Source organism: Lacerta agilis, chromosome 14 (assembly GCF_009819535.1).
Source record: "Lacerta agilis isolate rLacAgi1 chromosome 14, rLacAgi1.pri, whole genome shotgun sequence".
Classification (NCBI taxonomy): Eukaryota; Metazoa; Chordata; class Lepidosauria; order Squamata; family Lacertidae; genus Lacerta; species Lacerta agilis.
This window is the reverse complement of record NC_046325.1, coordinates 11,072,823-11,095,139: the sequence shown is the minus strand read 5'-3', so window position 1 is coordinate 11,095,139 and position 22,317 is coordinate 11,072,823. Positions and strand designations below refer to the sequence as shown.

Below are 22,317 nucleotides of genomic sequence, written 5' to 3'. Positions count from 1 at the left end.
GCCCACAAGATCATTACCCAAACATGGAACGGGATTCATGCATGCCAAAGGATATCGGTTTCTTGTCTTATGGAGAACCTTTGGGGATCGCTTTGGCAGTTCTTGCTCTTTCGCTTTCTTTCACCACAGCTTTGGTGCTTTGTGTCTTCATTAAGCACCGAGACACTCCCATAGTCAAAGCCAACAACCGCAACCTCTCCTACACTCTCCTTGCCTCCCTCCTTCTTGCCTCCCTTTGTGCTTTGCTATTTATTGGTCAACCAGAGAAAGTAACGTGTCTCCTTCGACAAACAGCATTTGGTATTATCTTTTCTGTGTCAGTTTCTTGTGTGTTGGCCAAGACAGTCACTGTGGTCCTTGCTTTCAGGGTCACCAAACCAGGTTCCAGGATGAGGAAATGGGTGGGAAAACAGCAGGCCACCTCCATTGTTCTTTCCTGTTCCCTGATACAAGCTGCTCTTTGTACTGTGTGGCTGGCAACGTTTCCCCCATTCCCAGATATTGATATGCACTCTGTGACTAAAGAAATTGCTCTGGAATGTAATGAAGGCTCAGTCACCATGTTCTACTGTGTCTTGGGCTTTATGGGCTTGCTGGCCATTGTCAGCTTCTCTGTAGCCTTCCTAGCCAGGAAGTTACCTGACAGTTTTAATGAAGCCAAGTTCATTACCTTCAGCATGTTGGTTTTTTGCAGTGTGTGGCTGTCCTTTGTTCCCACTTATCTGAGCACGAGAGGAAAATATATGGTGGCTGTGGAGATCTTCTCCATTTTAGCCTTCTGTGCTGGTGTCCTTGGCTGCATATTTTCCCCAAAATTTTACATTATTTTGTTGAGGACCCAGCTGAACCACAAGAAGCAACTAAGAAGAGGAATGAATTGACATATCTGACATTATATAGCCCTTGATAAAGTAATTTGATATTTGCAATCATGTTGGTTATTATCCCATTCCTTTGATAGTCATCATGTCATATTTTGCATTTTTATCTCCTCAGTAAAATGTAAATGTAATGCAAATTTTAATTCTTCATAAATGTGTGATATATTTCTGTTAAATACATGGTTGCTGTAGAGATCCAGGCCTCCAATGCTGGGTTATTAGACTGCACATGTTCCCCAAAATGTTTTATTTTTGTGCCCGAATGGAACAACAGAGAGCAACTTAGATGAATAAAGAATTGACACAATTATCTTGTATTCAACTGGGAATCATCATCATGTTATAGGTTTATTGGAATTGAGGTTTATGGTGCTATTTTGATTTTTCTGTGTTATCTCCTGGACTTTCGTTGTGCCTTGTTTGCAGGACAATCTCGTTGTCCTTTCAGTAGGCTCAACATTTAACTTGCCTTCTTGCTGTGAAGTGGATGAGAGTGTTCTTGTGTGAATTCTGCATCCTACTCAACATTTCCCCAATGCTGTGCAGCCTCCTCAGCTGCCCTGCCTTCAAATTTGACCCCAAAGTTGTTCAACTAGTTGCTCTACCAAAGATTTCCCAACTTTAATAATACAGTAGTGTGATGAGGGGAGGAGAAGCCCACTGTGTGAGAATATTTTATATTTGAGAAATAATACCCTTACTCAGTGTCTTAGATCTTTCAAGAAGTTGGTCAAAGCTATTTAAGACATGTACTGCCCGAGTGCATATACCTGGTTGGTTTAGAAAGTGCATGACCTGCACTTCCTAGCCAGCTACAGCATACAGTATATTTAAGACCATAATTTCATTGTCCTGCTTAACAAAAAGCTCTGTCATCTGTAATCTGGGTGAGTTACTTTAGTATGCCACAGCTGGCTGAATGATCATGGAAAACGCAAGAGGAAGAAGGAATATTAGTGAGCAATGACCAGTCAGGGATGCTTGGCTCTGAAAACACCCCCCACCCAAATGGAAAGGTTTTTTTCCTTTGGGGAAAGCATTAGGCTCAGTATTTGTTTTAACATTGGAGACAATGTGGGGAAAGTAATAATAGAAAAATGAAAACAATGGGGATCTAGTCAAAAAAGTTTAAGTTATTGATAGATGTAATGTAATAAAGCATAGTGAGAAAACGGTGATGGGAAGGCCCATTTAAGAACAACAAGTACTAATAATAATAGTAATCAGTGCCTGGACCCACACAGTCAACCCTCTATGATACGTTCTAGGAAGCCAAGTTGGGCCAGAGTCAAAGGAGCACACTTATTTAAGCAGCTTGTCTACATGCGAAAAGCAATAGTAGAAAATGAAAACAATTGGGATCTAGTGAAAAAATTACAAGTTATTGATAGATGTAACGAAATAAAGCATAGAGAGAAAACTGATGGGAAGGCATACTTAAAAACAATGCTGGATAAAAATTTGGGATCAAGTGGAAGGATCATTATTTAGTCTATCAATTTGTAATGGTACATCATCAATTGCAATTTGTTTTACATGTGAACAAGTAAAACAGCTTTAAATGATGTAAAAATTTAAAAAAAGTTTTTAAAAACCAAAAAAAACCAAAATAAACATCTAAAGCTGAGACCATTTGGCTGAAAATGCTCGTTGAAAGAAGAATTACTTCTATTATTCCTGGAAAGTACCAATAGTGGGTGCCTGTCATATCTGAACAGTTCAAAAATGTTTCTTCACAGGAGGACCAGAGGAAACTTCTTAAAAAACACAATAGGCTTGTTTGCACCTGCAACTTGCAGAGAACATCTAATTCTGTATCAGTGATTATCTACCCAAGAATTATCCAATTGACTATGATTACTTCAACTTCTTCTGTAAGTCCCAAGGGAGTTCCAGGAGCTACTATGAAAACAATGACCCAATATGGATGGGTGTGATTAATATCCTGTGTGTTATTCAAAGCAGGGCTTAAGACAGGTGGGGGACCATAACTGGTATTATAGTATTGGCTGCCAATAGGTCAACTGAGTGGCCTTTCAAGTTAGGCTATGTTACTTAAAGACATATAATTGAATAGCAATGAGGGAATGGGAATATCGATATTCAGATAGATTTCGTGCAAAATGAGGGGTCTTAACGTTGCTCAGTGTAATATGAGTGAACCTTTCACAGTAAACCAAAACTATTTTCGTTCCGGAAGCTTAACCATTGCTGCCATCATTTCTCAGATCTACACCTTTTCCAACCCTATAAACTTCAATAGACATCCCTCTCAAGAACTCCTTGACGATGTCTTGTAAGGATTTAATTCCAGTAGAATCAAGAAGACATACAGTACCTGTGTTGATTTTTTGTAGTCAGAACAGCCAAGACTTAACGACTGGTTATTAGCTTCAGACATATTTTAGAGCCGTGACTAGATTATTATCAACCTTTATAATATTTTGCATCAAACATATTGTAACTTACGCTATAGCTGTTTTTAGTTACCTTTGTCACTCGAAATTATATAGTGTCAGGTGTAAACAATCTTCTTCTTCTTCTTCTTCTTCTTCTTCTTCTTCTTCTTCTTCTTCTTCTTCTTCTTCCATATGTACAATCCATACAAAATTTATTTAATATATAGAAAGACACCACAAAAGAGTGATCTGATTATAAATGTAAATGGAATTGCATGCACATTTTTTCACAATTAAATGGGGCATTGCAAATCTTAAACCAGCTTTCTCCTGGTAAATAATTTTCTTCTACAGGTGAAATTCAAAAAATTAGAATATCATGGAAAGGTTCATTTCTTTCAGCAATTCAACTTAAAAGGTGAAACTAATATATGAGATAGACTCACGACATGCAAAGTGAGATATGTCAAGCCTTTATATGTTATAATTGTGATGATTATGGCGTACAGCTGATGAAAACCCCAAATTAACAAACTCAGCTTTTGGGTTTTCACCAGCTGTACGCCATAATCATCACAATTATAACAAATAAAGGCTTGACATATCTCTCTTTGCATGTCATGAGTCTATCTCATATAGTAAACTCCAGTAGCTAATGAAAACAATTGCTTACATAAATGGACTTTCCCACGATATTCTAATTTTTCAAGTTTCACCTGTATATTCACAAGAGGTTTACTGAGACTGGATTTGTGATTTAGGTCTCACCATAATTGTGTTGGATTTTCTGGACTGGGCCACCCCTTCACTGCAGGTTCTATGGTTTCCCATTTAACTCCGCATTGTCTTCAAGTTTATTTATGGTCTTTGATCAATTTTAGAAGCATTTATATCATTGTCACCCCACCCTTTGAGAGCTGATCAGTCTAGTAGAAAGTATAAGAATTTATCAACACAAAGGAGCTCACATCTGCACAAAACAAATTTTATATCAATAGCATTTACATGTATGAACCTGGCTTTTGAACATGAATGCATATGTCTGGTTTCTGAATAAGGTAAAAAGGGTAAAGGTAAAGGACCCCTGGATGGTTAAGCCCAGTCAAAGGTGACTATGGTGTCCAGCGCTCATCTCACTTTTCAGGCCAAGGGAGCCGGCGTTTGTCCTCAGACAGCTTTCTGGGTTATGTGGCCAGCATGACTAAACCACTACTGGTGCACGGAGGACTGTGACAGAAGCCATAGCACAAGGAAACCCTGCTTACCATCCCGCTGAGCGGTACCTATTTATCTACTTGCACTGGTGTGCTTTTAAACTGATAGACTGGCAGAAGCTGGGACACACCTCACCCCGTCAAACAGTGCACAGTGCCACCCACTCCCTAGCTTTTGAACATTGCACTTGAATGCATACGTCTGGTTTCTAAATAAGAGGCATTTACTGGGGTAAAATTCACAGATTCATTGAATAGAGATGCACCACGTCCTGTATTCTAAATGTGAAACACTCTGACACAGCCTAAAAATCTAATTGCAGGTTGATTACTCAGAGCTACCAGCACACCATGGCCTTTGTATTTGCTGTAAAGGAAATAAATGAAAATCTCCAGATCTTATCCAACCACACCCTGGGCTTCAACATCTACAATAGCCATTTTATTGCTAGTGGGACTTATCTGGCTTCACTGGAACTCCTCTCCACATGGGGAAGATTCATCCCAAACTATAAGTGTGATGTGTGGGGTAATGTTGTAGCTGTCATTGGGGGACCTAATTCAGATGTGTGTGCTTTCATGGTAACCATTCTCCATATCTTCAAAATCCCTCAGGTAAGATTTGCTCCTGAATCCCTGGACTTTAAGAATTCAATCATGCTTCTGATGCCTGTTAGATGGACTTTACTGATTCGGAGCTGAAAAGCATCATGCTAGAGAAACTTGTTCAAAAGTTCTTATTCAAGAAGGAAATAAATAGAATTCATGTAAATCAACATTCTTTATGCTTATTTATAGGTCGGCTATGGCTCTGCTCCAGTGATGAAAGGTCATGCCCAAGGTGCTTTCTTCCAGAGGATGTTCCCAAATGTGGACCGACAGAATGCAGGGATTCTACAATTGCTGTTGTTTTTCAGGTGGACGTGGATTGGGGTGGTTTTTATAGATGATGACAATGGGCAGAGTTTTGTACAGACTGTGCTTCCTGAGTTTTCCCAGAGTGGCATCTGCTTTGAATTTGTAGAAACTTTACCACCACTCTATCTCACCAAGGATGTTGATGACACAATGGTTGAGTGGGTTGAAACATGTAAGATTATTATGGGTAGCACTGCCAACGTCGTGGTTCTACATGGTGAAATTCATACTATGATATTCTTGAGAATGCTTCCGCGAGTTTTAGAAATAGAGGATATTACAAGGAAGACAAAAGTCTGGGTTATGACCGCCCAGATGGAATTCACATCAGTTGACTTCCAAAATACTTGGGACATAGACATCATCCATGGTGCTTTATCCATTGCAGTTCATGCCAAGGAGGTCTTAGGTTTCCAGAAATTCCTCCAGATGAGAAATCCTTTCTCTGAAAAAGAAGATGTCTTTCTCAGGATCTTCTGGGAAAAGGCTTTTAATTGTTTATTCCCCCAAAGTGAGGTAGAATGGGAGGCTGGGGAAAACTGCACGGGGGAGGAGAAGCTGGAGACGCTTCCTGCGTCTGTCTTTGAAATGAGCCTGACTGGCCACAGCTACAGTGTGTACAATGCAGTCTTTGCTGTAGCACATGCTTTGCAATCCATGCAGTCATTCAAATTGAAACACGCAACAAAGATGGACGGAGGGAGAGGGGAGCTTCTGAATCAAGAACCATGGCAGGTAATTTCTTGAGCCCAGAGATTCAGGAGAGTTCATGCATGCCATCACCAGCACATCGTAAGTTCAGGAAAATGGAGTGGTGCGAGAGAGGCCACCAGGGCTGATGCTGGCATACGTTTGCTATTGTTTGGTGGGAAATAATGGTACGTTTCTACTTGCTACTTTTAAAAACATTTTGGACCCAACTCCAAAAAGAGTTCATGTGCACAGTGCATCCCTAAGGTTTGGCAAAACACCACTAGATCCTTATTCATATATTAAAATGGTTGAAAACCACTCCCAGCCAGTAAGGAAACCTGCTTTTCCAGCAACACAGTTTGATCTAGGGAGCACCTATAGTTTCTGCACTTGGTCCTTCAAGAACAGGGAAATTGAATTCATTCCAGACGGCTGACCGCTTTCTCAACACTTATGTTGCAAGGTCTTTTCCTCATGTGATTTTTTTCTGACTTTGCAAATATCCCGATGATGGGAATATTGCTCATTAAAATCTGATGGGTGATAATGATGATGATGATGATGGTGGTGGTGGTGGTGTTTATATAGGGTATATCAGATTTACTGCATTATCAGGGTGCTTTACTACCATTATGAGTGATGAACTTTTAAGGGGCCTCTAAAACGTAGTTTGTTGACTTCCCTGTTGTTTCAATTTAGCTCCATGACTTCCTTAAAAGGGTCTCCTTTAACAACAGTGCTGGGGAAAAGGTTTCCTTCGATCAAAATGGAGAATTAACAGCTGGATTTGATATTATCAATTGGGTAACATTCCCAAACCACTCCTTTCTTCGAGCCATACTTGGCAACATAGATGTCATTGCTCCCAAAGAGAAAACGCTGAACATTTCTTCTAATGATATTGTATGGCCTACCACATTTAACCAGGTACCTGTATGGTCAGTACATACCTAAATAACTGGAAGGAAAATTACTTTGCAAAATCTTGGACTGTAAGGCTCTCATTCTGTGAATACCTACTTAGTGGTTAGACCCATTTAATACTAAACCATTTGCCTCCAGTTTTGAATGTCATTTGATATTTAAAAAATATAATGAAAGATTAATCAACACGAACCCACACAAAACTGAGAAATTCATAAAATGATGTTTGATTGTGGCAAAGTGTTCTGTTGAGTGGGAAACATATTGGCTGAATCCTGGAGTAAGTGTTAACTATTTGCCAAAAAATATTTCTTATGCGTTTGTAAAAGATTCAAGGAATGGCCTTAGCCAGTCTGAACAGGACGTGTGCATTTTCGACACAATGCCCCTTTGACATAGTGGATACAATTGTCTCAGACTTTCACTGATTTCATGTTTGTACAGGCACAGCCGCTTTCTGTGTGTAATGAATTCTGCCATCCGGGTTCTAGGAAGACTAAGATGGAAGGGAAACCGTTTTGCTGCTATGGTTGCGTTTCATGCCCAGAAGGGAAGATTTCCAGCCTGACCGGTAAGGGATGCAAATTTTAAATTGAGAGCCCAGAGGAATGTAAAGAGATGAAAAAGTGGTAGAGGAGGCAAGTCATCAACAAGGAAAAAGCAGATTTGTTCTACTAAAGTCTCCTTTTCTCCCCAGATATGGCAGACTGTTTACAATGTCCGAGCGATCACTATGCAAACCGTGCGCAGGATTTATGTATTCCAAAAAATATAATCTTCTTGTCTAATGGAGAACCTTTGGGAATCAGTATGGCCATTTTTGCTCTTTGCTTTTCTTTCATCACAGCTTTCATACTGGGAATCTTCATTAAGCACAACAATACCCCCATAGTCAAAGCCAACAACAGGAACCTCACTTACAGTCTCCTCGTCTCACTCCTGCTCTCCTTTCTCTGTGCTCTGCTATTCATAGGCCAACCCAAGGAGGGGACGTGCCTCCTTCGACAAACTTCCTTTGCCACTATCTTCTCAGTGGCAGTTTCTTGCATTTTGGCCAAAACTGCCATAGTGCTTTTAGCCTTCATGGCCACCAAGCCAGGATCCAGCCTGAGAAGATGGGTGGGGAATAGACTGGCCATTTCTGTTGTTCTTTTTTGCTCCCTGATTCAAACCAGTCTGTGTATGGTGTGGCTGGCAACATCGCCCCCGTTCCCAGATGTAGACATGCACACAATGGCTAAAGAGATTGTTCTGGAATGCAATGAAGGTTCACTCACCATGTTCTGCTGTGTCCTGGGCTTCCTGGGCTTCCAGGCCACTGTCAGCTTCATTGTGGCTTTCCTAGCCAGGAAGTTGCCAGACAGTTTCAATGAAGCCAAGTTCATCACATTCAGTATGTTGGTCTTCTGCAGTGTTTGGGTGACCTTTGTCCCAGCCTACATGAGCGCTAAGGGGAAATACATGGTGGCTGTGGAAATCTTCTCCATCTTGGCCTCCGGTGCTGGATTACTGGGCTGCATCTTTTCCCCTAAATGCTACATCATTCTGCTAAAGCCTGAGCTGAACAGCAAGGGGCAGTTAGTAAGAAGAAGAAAATGAACAAATCTGAAAGTATAAAGCCCCAGTTCAGCTGATATTCATGCTCATTCAAATGTGCCTCTTTATTTATATGATTTTGTGTAAAATTTTACAAAGGAATCAGAAATTTCTTTGGGGTCTCCAATCACTTTACCATCCTCTATTAGTTTATCAATTGTTCTTTCTTTCTTTCTTTCTTTCTTTCTTTCTTTCTTTCTTTCTTTTTAATTGCCAAGCCAGGTATCTCCCAGCTTTATTCGAATATTCAAAGCTTTTTTTGATGCAAATATCTTATTTTATTTTCAATTTCATTATCTAAAATCTTAGGAAATTGATTTTGCAATAATTTAATATTTCCCTTTAATTCCTCTTTCCTTTGAGTTTTAACTTTTCCTAATTCCATTTCAGATTTCCTTATTTCTTCTCCTTATTATTATTATTATTATTATTATTAAAGATTTTCTTGGTTTACAAAAGTGTGTACAATGTCTCTCGCATTTTTCCATGTAACCTTTTTACAGATCAATTTTGGTTGTTGAGACATTAGGGAGAGAAAGGTTTTCTAATTTCTTTTCCTTCTCTCTCCTTTGCCAAAGGCTCTGGCCTATGAAGAACACCCCAATTACAGCTTTCCCTACATCCCAAACTGTATTCATACTTATTTCTTGGCTTAAATTTCTTTCTAGATAATCTTTCAATACAAATTCAGCTTTATTGACTATATTCTCATCCTCTAATAATGTCTCATTTAACTTCCATCTTTTTACTCCCTTTCTTTTTCCAATTATTTCCATAATGACTGGGTTATGGTCGGAGATACGTCTTGGTAATATTTCTAATTTTTTGCATCTCAATAATAAAGCTTTAGTTGTCCATATTGAATCCAATCTACTTTCCGAATCATTTGCATGGGAATAAAATGTGAATAGCTTTTGGGAGGGGTGTCAACATCTCCAGACATCTTGTAAGTCTAATTTATCTGCCAATTGAAAAAAAATGGCTTTGGGAGTCCATCATTGTTCCATCATTGTTTCCATTAATTTTACTCATTTTGTCCATTTCTGTTGATACAACTCCATTTAGGTCCCCGATTAAGATGATTTTTTGATCACAAAAATCCAATAAAATGTTTTCTAATTTCTGGTAGAATTCTGCCTTTTTTATTAGGGTTATAGCTTAATTGTTACTCTGAAATACTTTGTGCTTGCCAAAATTCTTTGCAGAGACAATAACTTAAAATTCTCACTTTAACGCGTTCAGGAATAAACTGATTCATATTCTTGGTTGTCCTGCCTTACTAACCCCTAATAAAGCTTTTTCCAGGCCCTAATCTCATCCCTGCTAATAGCTAATCCAACTGCAGTCCTGAAAAATCTTCTGACTCCCTGATAGTACTTTGCTTTCTCAGCCACATTTGTAGTAGTTGAGCTCTACACTCAGTGCAATAAATAAATGTTATATATGCTTTTGTATTACGTTCTGTCCACCTATATGAAAATGAACTGAATTGAGTATTGTATGAATAGGAATTTAGGGCTGGATCTAACTAAATACTGCTTCAGTAAAACTCCCTAAAATGCACGGAGCTTATTTAATCATTACTATTCATTTCGGTTGAGCTACTACGGGTTTGGCTAATGTTAGAGAGAAACTGAATTTTGTAGTTCTCTGAATATCCAGACCAGGTTATTTCTATCAGTAAATATTGCTGAGTTCCCCCATTCTCTCTCACTACTTTTGACCCAAAATCTGCTGGGAAGAAAGGGTTTGGAATAGGTGGACCTTGGAATGCTCTTGCGGAGCTCTGCCAGCACAATATCCTCATCCCGGATCAGTCAGGGCTACGTAGTATAACCTCCTCAACCTGGTCAGCTAGCTCAACTGGGGATCCGGAAGCAGATGTTTGTATAAGCTTGACAACATACAGATGTTTTCAGAAAAAAGCAAAAATTACAGAATGTGGAATAACTATTGAGGGAGGGAGGAGTTGTGTTATGTACTGAGCTGAATCCTAGAACAATGGGATCCAGAATGCAGCAGTCTGATTGGTCCACAGGAGCCACCCAATGCAGCTCCAGGTGGAACTGAATCAGCGACCTGATTGGCCTGCAGGAGCAGCCAATCAGGCTCCTGGATGAAGTGAATCAGCAACCTGATTGGCCTGCAGGAGGAGCCAATCAGGCTCCTGGATGAAGTGAATCAGCAACCTGATTGGCCTGCAGGAGCAGGCAACCAGGCTTCTGGAAGAAGTGAATCCACAACCTGATTGGCTTAGGAGCAGCCCGGAATCAGCCAATCATGCGAGGTCCATTGTGTAAATAATGTATATATAGCAGACGTTTTGGGGAAAGATTAATTTCTTTGCTACTACGAGCTAATAAAGAGCATGAAATTCACACTCGACTCCGAGTATATTTCAAGTTGGAAAACTGGGTAGGTTAGGAATATGATGGAAAGGAAACTTGTGGTTGATACTAATAATACAAATCAGTGCCTGGACCCACAGTCAACCCTCTATGACAAACTCTAAGGAGTGAAGAAGGGCAACGGTCAGGAGACACAGTTATTTAAGCAGTTAGTCTACATCCTAAGGCTGCAATAATCTAAACCAACCTGGAAATTCATTTAAACAAACGTGATAAGGGTTATGACTTAATTGTTATTCTGATAAGGCACTACACTTTGTTTCAGTCAAAACTCTTTACAGAGATGCTGAAGAACATTACTTAATACTCTCACTTTAAAGTGTTCAAGATTCAACTGATTTCTCATAGAATGGCTATTCTGCTTTATTAAGCCAGAAACCCAATGCCAGCCCCTTCTAGGAACTTTCATAATCGAGGTTACCCTGCCTAGCTAGCCCCTAATAAAGCCCTTTTGAGGTTCTGATCTAATCCCTGTCTGAGCCGTATCTGACATTTAAGATCTATCCAAGTGCTTCCCAATTCCTATTTAACAGTTTAACCATAAGGGTCTAACTCTAAACTCTCCACTCCTTCTCGAATGGTGGACACAACACCCAGCTCAGCTTTGAATCTGTGTCCTGAGGGCTTTAAAACTTTTTGTTTCTACCCCTTTGTTTTGTTTCTATGCCTATGTGTCTTCTTAATTACTACAAAAATAAAAATGGAATAACATTAATGAATAAATGAATAAAATGTCAACTTTGAAGTCAAATGCTGACTTCTCTTGTGTACTTTCTTCTTCTGAATATCTCATTATACGGAAGGCCTTTTGTTGATGTGCATCAGTAGACGCATCAATATCTCTTGCTATCCCGGAGAGATACATGGTTTATTCTGCAATGTCTCACAGAAATTGTAATTCTGAATAGGTGATTATCTCCCTTCTAATTATCTACTTAATTGTGATTACATGCTACTTCTTCTGCTCTCAAGGCTGCTGTAGTAACCATGATGAAAACTACAAGACACAAGGATTCAAAAACAATCCCCCATCCAATTTGGTGTGAGGGCTTTGTTAATCAGATCATAGACATTTTAGACATCATCCTGTGTGTGGCCACTCAAATCAGGCTGTGGGACTCAGCACGGAATTCAGTAAGGTACAATGTGGAGGCAAGAGAATGGGAGTAGAGAAGGAATTCTTTCACAGATGCTACTGCCATTGGCAGTCCTGGTCTTTTTGCCTCTGGTGGCACACAAGACGCCTGACTTCAAATGCAGTGTCAGCAACTCTCTTCCTATTCTCTACAAGTTCTACCAACCTGGAGACTTCATCATTGCCAGCATTATAGCTCAGATATATAGATTTTCCATTCCAATCACTTTCACAACACTCCCTTCTAGTGACATCTTTGAAGACACTGTGTAAGGCTTTGGTTTGTTTTTTTTTAAAGAAATTCCTTTGTAATGTCATGTATCTGAATTTCCTGTATCTGCCCTAGCTATGCCACATTATCCTTCAGCACTGAGATTATAATACTGTTTTATGTTTAGAAGATAGATGGCAGCTTCCTATGTTTCTAAACTGTATTTTATTACATTTGATTTAATTTATATATTTTTAAATTAATATTTTATTGATTTTCCAATAAAAACAGCCAATTAACATATCCATCAAATCATAATAATCAAATTAAAAAACAATAAAATAAAATAAAATAAACCAAATTACAACCAAATTATTAATTATTAATTTTTCTGGGGCTCCCCTTAGTCTGGACCTTGAAGCATCTCTAATATCTTCTTCCTGCTTTGTTGTTATTCTCAAATTTACCACATTCTGACCTTAACACTTTGTAGTTCATAGTTCTCCGTTCCTGGGTGTGCGATTCTCAATCATGTCAGAAATCATAAATCCTTTCATCCATCAGGTACAGCTTTATTTGTATATATTCCACTGTCTGTTTGCCTGCGCACCTTTTCCTGACTTCATTCCATTCTTCCAATCCAAGCTGTAGTCCGAATCTGTGCTCTGAGGACCGAATCTATCCTTTGAAATTTAATGATGCAGCAACTGCCAGGTTATTTCAATCAGGGATTTTATCCAAGCCTTAAGATTGCAATATAAATGAACTGTATTCCACAAATATAAATCATTGGGCAATCGATCAGCTTTCGGGAGACCACACAGCCCCCCCCCCCGGGCCCTAGAGCAGGGGCTGCTAGACATCCATTAAGCCTTCTGTCTCACTCATAATGAAGAAATTCTGCAAACAGCTGCGCTATGTGTTGTCCCAAATTATTATCTCAAATCATTATAAATTCAACTAACGAGTATTTCCCACTTCTCTCAAAGAAGGGAGGCATTCTTATTATTCGGTGCTGTGTCATCTACAATCGCCATCTTGCTGCTTCTTTTGTCCTTATCAGGTCTTTCAAGTCTACGAAAAGCTGCACAGTTAAATCCTTAATTTTAAATAGAAGTCCATCTGTACTTTCCAAAATAAAAAATAAAAAATGGTTCCTTAATGAGCCTTGGCATAGAAAACAATTGTAGATATCAAGAAGAAAACAAAGAACGTACCAATCTCCTCCGTAAATCCAAACATCATGTTGAGAATCTCTTTGTAATCCAAGCTTAAACACCAGGGACTGTACAATTCTGCAGGTTTTTCCCTCAATCTTCTTCGGTCCAGACTATGTCTGTTTATTGTCCAAATATAATTATTTTATCAAACAGATATTCCCGGCTATGGGAGTGACTTTGGAGAGCACCAGCCGTGTTGTGCTCCAGGACCCAGGACCCTGCTACTTGCATCTTGTTGCAAGTTGGCAATCTCAGGTGATCCGCGGGTCATCAAGACAGTCCTCCCCCATCCTGGGGAGTCTGCCAGGGCCAATTACCCCCATATCGACCCTGAATTATTGGCACAGCTGAGGTCCGATCGTATGGGAGTCAGCCATTTCCCACCGCCGGAAATAGGAAGCAGAGTGATTTGATTTATATTTTATTCCATTTGGAGAGCAATATTAAAGGTCATAGTCTTCGAAGTCTTATTCAGAGTAAACACATTGAAATAAAGGGAATTGGGTTACTTAGTTCAGTTATTTCAGTGTATTGATGTGGAGTATGACTAATGCCAAGTATCAAGATATGTAATTAAGTATCTTCAAAATCTGCAGAGCAATTGGACTGTGTAGAATTCCAGAGTTGTTCTGAAGGTTGTATCAGCATTGTTCTGGTGACCACAGACGATAAAAGCATGTAACAATATTTCCTCATGGATACTTAGATCTGAACCATTATACGATAACAGTACTAATGTATGGAACTTGAGAGAAGGATATGTCATATTGGCAGCAAATCCACGCTAACAGTGCAAGTAACTCTAATTGCAGGGTGATGACTCACATTTACCAACATATCCTGGCCTTGATATTTGCTGTAAAGGAGATCAATGAAAATCGCCACATTTTACCTAATGTCACCCTGGGATTCCATATCTATAATAGCAATTTTGACGCAAGGTGGACCTATCATGCCTCACTGGAACTCTTCTCCACACTGGGCAGATTAACCCCCAACTACAAATGTGATAGACAGAACAATCCAGGAGCAGTCATTGGGGGACCTGTCTCTGAAGTGTGTCTCCACATGGGAGATATCCCAAGCATCTATAAAATTCCACAGGTAAGATGTATGAATGCAGTAGTAAAGGTTTATAAGAGATTTGGTCATTTCTTTGCTTTTAAAGGTTTTCCTTTTCAAAGTTTTATTTGCAATGTGAATGGGCTGGGTATAAATAATAAATTATTATTTTTAATTATTAGTAAGTGGGACTATTCTTTTAAACCCTACTAGATCAAGCCAGGAGCCTATATAGCCCTGCATTCTGTTCTGAAAGAAGCTATCCAAATGCCTTTGGGAAGTCCACAAGCAGGACATGAGCACAACATCATTGTCCACACTTGTCATTCCCAGCAATTGGTATTCAGTATCTAATTCAAAATACTCTATGCTTGTACATAAGATTCCACAGATAAGATGCATCCAAATTGATTGCTAAAACCTTTAACATTTCAAGGTATGACCTTGGACATAATCAGATATATAAATATATATAATTAAAAATAAGATATATCATGCAATACTATCAAATGAATAACAAATATTGACATGAAGTAGAAAAGGTTAATGAACTCAAACTGATCAGCATATATATTGCTTCCAGTCAGCTTCCAAGTGTGCAAAAAAATAAATAAAAGAGAACATTAAGGTTAACAATGAACATGACACAAAGGACCTTAAACAGAATTCCATTATAATAATCTCATGCTGTAACACAACAATTGACTTGTGTTAGCTGTAAAGTTACTACCCTAACCTGAAGGGGATAAAGGCAATAATAGATTTTTAAAAAAATTATGAATATTGAAAGTAAATAATATTATTTCTATGGATTTTGAGATGAATTAACTGTCTGTAATATTTGATAATAAACCTGATTTGCAATGCAGGTTGAATCATTTTGATTGCAAATGTATGTCTCCCCCACAGAAACCATATGGGATTGGTCTTTTTCTCCTAACGTAACTTTTAAAAATTTCCATTAGATCATATACGGCTCTCCGGTGGTGATAGATAAGAAAACCCAAGCTGCTTTCTATTACCAAATGTTCCCAAATCTGAAGCTTCAATATAAGGCAATTCTCCGGATACTGCTATATTTCAAGTGGACATGGATTGGGGTAATTTCTGGACATGATATCAAAGGGGAGAAGTTTGAACAAAATATGATCCCCATGTTTGCCCAGAAAGGTATCTGCTTTGACTTCATAGTGAGAATTCCCAAAATGTCTTTTTCCAGTGATATAGATGACATGGTGGAAGAAGTATATGAAATTAACGAAATTATTATGAGGAGCACTGTGAATGCATTGGTTATTCATGGAGAAATCGAGACCATAATGACTCTGAGAGTATTCCCGATGATTTCAGCAGATGAGCATATATCAACAAAGAGAAATGTTAAAATCTGGATTATGACAGCCCAGATGGAGTTCACTTCCTTTCCTTTACAAAGAGATTGGGACATGGACTTCCTACATGGTGCTATATCCCTTTCTGTCCATTCCAGTGAGGTGTTAGGATTCCAGAAATTTCTTCTGTTGAGAAACCCTTCTTCAGAGAAAAAAGATGGCTTCCTTAGGGTTTTCTGGGAACAGGCATTTGGGTGTCGGTTCCCCAACTCTATGGCAGACCTACAGGATAAAGACATATGCAGTGGAGAGGAGAAGCTGGAGACTATTCCTGCCTCTGTTTTTGAAATGAGCATGACAGGCCACAGCTACAGTGTCTTCACAGCAGCCTATGTGGTCGCACATGCTTTGCAAGCCTTGTATTCATCTAGATTCAAAGGCAGATTAATAGTGGATGAAGCAGTAAAACTTCAGAATCAAGAGTTATGGAAGGTATGTCCTGAATACACTAAGAGTAGAGGAAGTGCTCTGCTGGTTCAGTCCAAGGGCTTCCTGTAGCAGCCAACCAAATAGCTTGGGGACGCACTCAAGCAGGACCTTCCAGCTATAGTCTTCTCCCACCATTCTTCCCCAGTGCCTGCTTTTCATAATGTCTCTGTTTCCTGAGAATGTATATAACAGCATTGAACACTAGCAATAGATTTACTGCTTCCTCCATGAATTTATTGAAGCCCCAGGTCTCACCAGATTCAAATGATTACAAAAATAATTGAAAATGTGTACTGTACATATTCCAAAGAGGCGTAATGATGAGCACGGAGTAGGGTTTTGCAGTCCCTGCCTTCCACCACACCAGGTGTGAATGATACAGCTGTGGATGCAATGGTGGCTGTTCCTCCCTGTCATATTCTTCTGCTGCCTTGCCAGGGTTAAGATTGCTTTATTAATTACTAACTCAATGTGGCAAATGAACAACTTCCACTCTCTATATCTAAGATTACCAGACATAAAGCTTTTCTAGAGTTCAGGAATAAAGTGGGAATGATCCATAACCTTTGACATATCCATTGATCCCCCCCCTTTATCACTGCTTTCTTTAGCTTAACCACTTTATTAAGAGAATAGTATTTAATAATACTGTTGGGGAAAAGGTTTCCTTCAATGAAAATGGAGTGATAGAGGCTGGATTTGATATTATAAACTGGATCACATTTCCAAATCAGTCCTTTCAGAGACTCAAAGTTGGAAAGATAGAATCCATGGCTCCCCAAGAAGAAGTGTTGAGGATTTGGGAAGAAGCCATTGTGTGGCCCAGCAGTTTTAACCAGGTGAGGTCCATTCATAGTTTGAACCATATCCATTACTTCCAGAGTTATTCACAGTTCCCAATGTTGATATAAAGGTAAAGGGACCCCTGACCATTAGGTCCAGTCATGTCTGATTCTGGGGTTGTGGCACTCATGTTGCATTACTGGACAAGGGAGCCAGCGTACAGCTTCCGGGTCATGTGGCCAGAATGACTAAGCCGCTTCTGGCGAAACACAGCAGCGCACAGAAACGCCGTTTACTTTCCCACCGTAGCGGTATCTATTTATCTACTTGCACTTTGATGTGCTCCTTCATGGATCACTGCCTTGTCATGGCGAAGGGGCTTGAATAACTCAGGGAAGCTATGAGCTATGTCATGCAGGGCCGCCCAAGATGGACAGGTCATAGCGGAGAGTTTAGACTAAATGTGATCCACCTGGAGAAGGAACTGGCAAGCCACTCCAGTATCCCTGCCAAGAAAACTCCATGGACAAAGACAACAGGCATATAAAAGTTATGACGCTGGAAGATGAGCCCCTCAGGTCGGAAGGCGTCCAACATGCTACTGGGGAAGAGCGGAGGACAAGTACAAGTAGATTCAGAGCTGATGAAGTGGCTGGGCCAAAGCCGAAAGAACGTTCAGTTGCGGATATGCCTGGAAGCGAAAGGAAAGTCCAATGCTGTAAAGAAAAGCATTGCATAGGAACCTGGAATGTAAGAACCATGAACCTTGGTAAGCTGGATGTGGTCAAAAATGAGATGGCGAGAATAAACATTGACATCCTGGGCATCAGTGAACTAAAATGGACGGGAATGGGCGAATTCAGTTTGGATGGCTATCATATCTACTACTGTGGGCAAAAATCCCGTAAAAGAAATGGAGTGGCCCTCATAGTCAACAAAAGAGTGGCGAAAGCTGTACTGGGATGCAATCTCAAAAATGATAGAATGATCTCAATACGAATCCAAGGCAGACCTTTTAACATCACAGTAATCCAAGTTTATGCTCCAACTACCGGTGCTGAAGAAACTGAAATTGACCAGTTCTATGAAGACTTACATCTTATAGAAATGACACAAAAGAAGGATGTTCTTCTCATTATAGGGGATTGGAATGCTAAAGTAGGGAGTCAAGAGATAAAAGGAACAAATGGCAAGTTTGGCCTTGGAGTTCAAAACAAAGCAGGGCAAAGGCTAATAGAATTCTGTCAAGAGAACAAACTGGTCATCACAAACACTCTTTTCCAACAACACAAGAGATGACTCTACACATGGACATCACCAGATGGGCAGCATCGAAATCAGATTGATTATATTCTCTGCAGCCAAAGATGGAGAAGCTCTATACAGTCAGCAAAAACAAGACCTGGAGCTGACTGTGGCTCAGACCATCAATTTCTTATAGCAAAGTTCCAGCTTAAACTGAAGAAAGTAGGAAAAACCACTGGGCCAGTAAGATACAATCTAAATCAAATCCCTTATGAATACACAGTGGAAGTGAAGAACAGGTTTAAGAATTTAGATTTGGTGGATAGAGTGCCTGAAGAACTATGGATGGAGGCTCGTAACATTATACAGGAGGCAGCAAGGAAAACCACCCCAATGAAAAGGAAATGCAAGAAAACAAAGTGGCTGTCTAATGAGGCCTTACAAATAGCGGGGGAGATAAGGCAAGCAAAATGCGAGGGAGATCGTGGAAGATACAGGAAACTGAATGCAGATTTCCAAAAAATAGCAAGGAGAGACAAGAGGGCCTTCTTAAATGAGCAATGCAAAGAAATGGAGGAAAACAACAGAATGGGAAAAACCAGAGATCTGTTCAAGAAAATTGGAGATATGAAAGGAACATTTCGTCCAAAGATTACCATAATAAAGGACAAAAGTGGGAAGGACTTAACAGAAGCAGAAGACAGCAAGAAGAGGTGGCAAGAATACACAGAGGAATTATACCAGAAAGATATGGAGGTCTCATACACCCCAGGTAATGTGGTTGCTGACCTTGAGCCAGACATCCTGGAGAGTGAAGTCAAATGGGCCTTAGAAAGCACTGCTAATAACAAGGCCAGTGGAAGTGATGATATTCCATCTGAATTATTCAAAATTTTAAAGGATGATGCTGTTAAGGTGCTACACCCAATATGCCAGCAAGTTTGGAAAACGCAGCAGTGGCCAGAGGACTGGAGAAGATCAGTCTACATCCCAATCCCAAAGAAGGGCAGTGCCACATAATGCTCCAACTACCACACAATTGTGCTCATTTCACACTAGCAAGGTTATGTTTAAAATTCTACAAGGCAGGCTTAAGCAGTATGTGGACCGAGAACTCACAGAAGTGCAAGCTGGATTACGAAGGGGCAGAGGAACCAGAGACCAAATTGTGAACATGCGCTGGATTATGGAGAAAGCTAGAGAGTTCCAGAAAAACATCTACTTCTGCTTCATTGACTACGCAAAAGCATTTGACTGTGTCGACCACAGCAAACTATGGCAAGTTCTTAAAGATATACAAGTTGATATACAAGTTTGCAAAAGAGAAAACCTTCTCTTCTTTCATTTGTGGACAGGTGCAGCCCCTTTCTGTTTGTAATGATGAATGCCCTTTGGGATACCATAAAACAAAGAAGGAAGGGGAGCCATTTTGCTGCTATGATTGCATTCTGTGTCCTCAAGGAAAGTTTTCCAACCAAACAGGTAAGGCATATCATGTGTAGGGCCTATCAAATGCACTTTCACTCGGGTATTAAGACATTCATTTACATTATTTTGAGAAAATACTTGTGAATTCGGTGAAGGATTATGGTGCAACACAGAGAAACTTGAATTCTCTTTTTCAGACATGGATGAATGCCTTCAGTGCCCACAAGATCATTACCCAAACATGGAACGGGATTCATGCACGCCAAAGGATATCAGTTTCTTGTCTTATGGAGAACCTTTGGGGATCGCTTTGGCAGTTCTTGCTCTTTCCCTTTCTTTCATCACAGCTTTGGTGCTTTGGGTCTTCATTAAGCAGCGGGAAACTCCCATTGTCAAAGCCAACAACCGGAACCTCACCTACACTCTCCTCACCTCCCTCCTTCTTGCCTTCCTTTGTGCTTTGCTATTTATTGGTCAACCAGATAAAGTCAGGTGTCTCCTTCGACAAACAGCTTTTGGCATCATCTTTTCTATGTCAGTTTCTTGTGTGTTGGCCAAGACAGTCATTGTGGTTCTTGCTTTCAGGGTCACCAAACCAGGTTCCAGGATGAGGAAATGGGTGGGGAAACAGCAGGCCACCTCCATTGTTCTTTCCTGTTCCTTGATTCAAGCTGCTCTTTGTACTGTGTGGCTGGCAATGTCTCCTCCATTCCCAGATATTGATATGCACTCTGTGACTAAAGAAATTGTTCTGGAATGTAATGAAGGCTCAGTCACCATGTTCTACTGTGTCTTGGGCTTTATGGGCTTGCTGGCCATTGCCAGCTTCACTATAGCCTTCCTAGCCAGGAAGTTACCTGACAGTTTTAATGAAGCCAAGTTCATCACCTTCAGCATGCTGGTATTTTGCAGTGTGTGGCTGTCCTTTGTTCCCACCTATCTGAGCACGAGAGGAAAATATATGGTGGCTGTAGAAATCTTCTCTATCTTAGCCTCCAGTGCTGGTTTACTAGGTTGTATATTTTCCCCAAAATGTTTTGTTATTCTGATGAGACCTCAGCTGAACAGTAAGGAGCAACTAAGAAGAAAGGACTGATAAATCTAACATTCTGTAGAACATATCCATCTTAAGTAGCTCTTTTCCATCTTAGATGAGCTTCGATAAAGCAATGGGATATTTGCAGCCATGTTGGTTATTATCCCATTCAAATGATAGCCATCTAATCATATTTTAATCAGAAATGGGAACTATGTTACTTTTGCATTTTTATTTTTATTTTTCAAATTTTATTTTCATTTTCCAGTAAAATAATAACATTTCAAATAAAAGAAATACACATTTAATATTGACCCCACCCACCCACTCACTCATGGTACATCTATTAACTTTGCATGCCAATCTTCCCTCCTTCTCTGAGCATACACCATTCCTGCAGTTGAGATTTTTGCTCCCTTGGTAAATTTACATCTGTTATGCCTAAGAGAAAAGCTTTGTTTCAGCCAAAACTCTTTACAGATATGTTTAAGACAATAACTTAAAACTCTCACTTTAACATGTTCAGATATAAACTGATTCTTATTCTAGGTTGCGCTGCCTAGCTAACCCCTAATAGAGCCCTTTCCAGGCCCTAATCTAATCTCTGTCTGAGCCATATCTGACAGTTAAGCCCTATATAACGTCTTCCCAATTTTGACAGTTTAACTGTAAGGTTCTAAATTTTTAATCTCCACTCCTTGATTGGTCGACACACCACCCAGCTCAGGTTGGAATCTGTGTCCTCAGAACTTGAATACTTTTTGTTTCTACCCACTTGTTCTGTTTCTATGCCCATGTGTCTTCTTAATTACTACAAAAATAAAAATGGAATAATTTAAATGAATGAATAAAATTTGCACTTTGTCAAATGCCTGTGGTACTCTTTTCTTCTGAATATTTCACTACAGCCGTACCTTGGAAGTTGAACAGAATCCATTCCGGAAGTACGTTCGAATTCCAAAACATTCGGAAACCAAAGTGTGGCTTCTGATTGGCTGCAGGAAGCTCCTGCAGCCAATCGGAAACCACGCCAAATGTTTGGCTTCTGATAATCATCTGAGAACCGGAACACTCACTTCCGTTTTTCGATTGTTAGGGAGTCGATTTTTTGGGGAGCCAAGACATTCAAGATCCAAAGAATGGCCGTACACAAAAGGCCTTTTTTTGATGTGAATCAGTAGAAGCCTCAGTATCTCTTGCTATCCCGGGGGAGATATATTATTTATTCGGAAATGTCTCACAGAAATTGTAATTCTGAATAGGCGATTGTCTCCCTTATAATTATCTAATTATCTACCTAATTGTAATTACATGCTCCTTCTTCTGCTCTCAAGGCTGCTGTAG

General features: G+C 39.8%; 2 protein-coding genes across 2 annotated transcripts; both read left to right on the top strand.

Moving 5' to 3' along the window:
* Positions 1-3,034: 3,034 nt before the first annotated feature.
* LOC117057414 (vomeronasal type-2 receptor 26-like) lies at positions 3,035-8,628 on the top strand. The gene is made up of 6 exons (XM_033168255.1): positions 3,035-3,177; positions 4,932-5,109; positions 5,293-6,147; positions 6,805-7,032; positions 7,474-7,600; positions 7,727-8,628. The coding sequence occupies exons 1-6, from the start codon at positions 3,035-3,037 to the stop codon at positions 8,626-8,628; spliced, it is 2,433 nt and encodes an 810-aa protein (XP_033024146.1).
* A 7,058-nt stretch (positions 8,629-15,686) lies between these two features.
* On the top strand, positions 15,687-21,033 carry LOC117057413 (vomeronasal type-2 receptor 26-like). Its single transcript, XM_033168254.1, has 4 exons — positions 15,687-16,484; positions 17,093-17,320; positions 19,865-19,991; positions 20,135-21,033. Exons 1-4 carry the CDS (start codon positions 15,687-15,689, stop codon positions 21,031-21,033), a joined length of 2,052 nt encoding a protein of 683 aa, XP_033024145.1.
* Positions 21,034-22,317: the final 1,284 nt, after the last annotated feature.

Coding starts and splice junctions, on each gene's coding strand:
- LOC117057414 (XM_033168255.1), top strand. CDS start 3,035: ATGAGTGAACCTTTCACAGTAAACCAAAACTATTTTCGTTCCGGAAGC. Junction 3,178..4,931: donor GAACTCCTTGACGATGTCTT/GTAAGGATTTAA, acceptor CATCTACAATAG/CCATTTTATTGCTAGTGGGA. Junction 7,033..7,473: donor GGCCTACCACATTTAACCAG/GTACCTGTATGG, acceptor ATGTTTGTACAG/GCACAGCCGCTTTCTGTGTG.
- LOC117057413 (XM_033168254.1), top strand. CDS start 15,687: ATGTTCCCAAATCTGAAGCTTCAATATAAGGCAATTCTCCGGATACTG. Junction 17,321..19,864: donor GGCCCAGCAGTTTTAACCAG/GTGAGGTCCATT, acceptor ATTTGTGGACAG/GTGCAGCCCCTTTCTGTTTG. Junction 19,992..20,134: donor AAAGTTTTCCAACCAAACAG/GTAAGGCATATC, acceptor TCTCTTTTTCAG/ACATGGATGAATGCCTTCAG.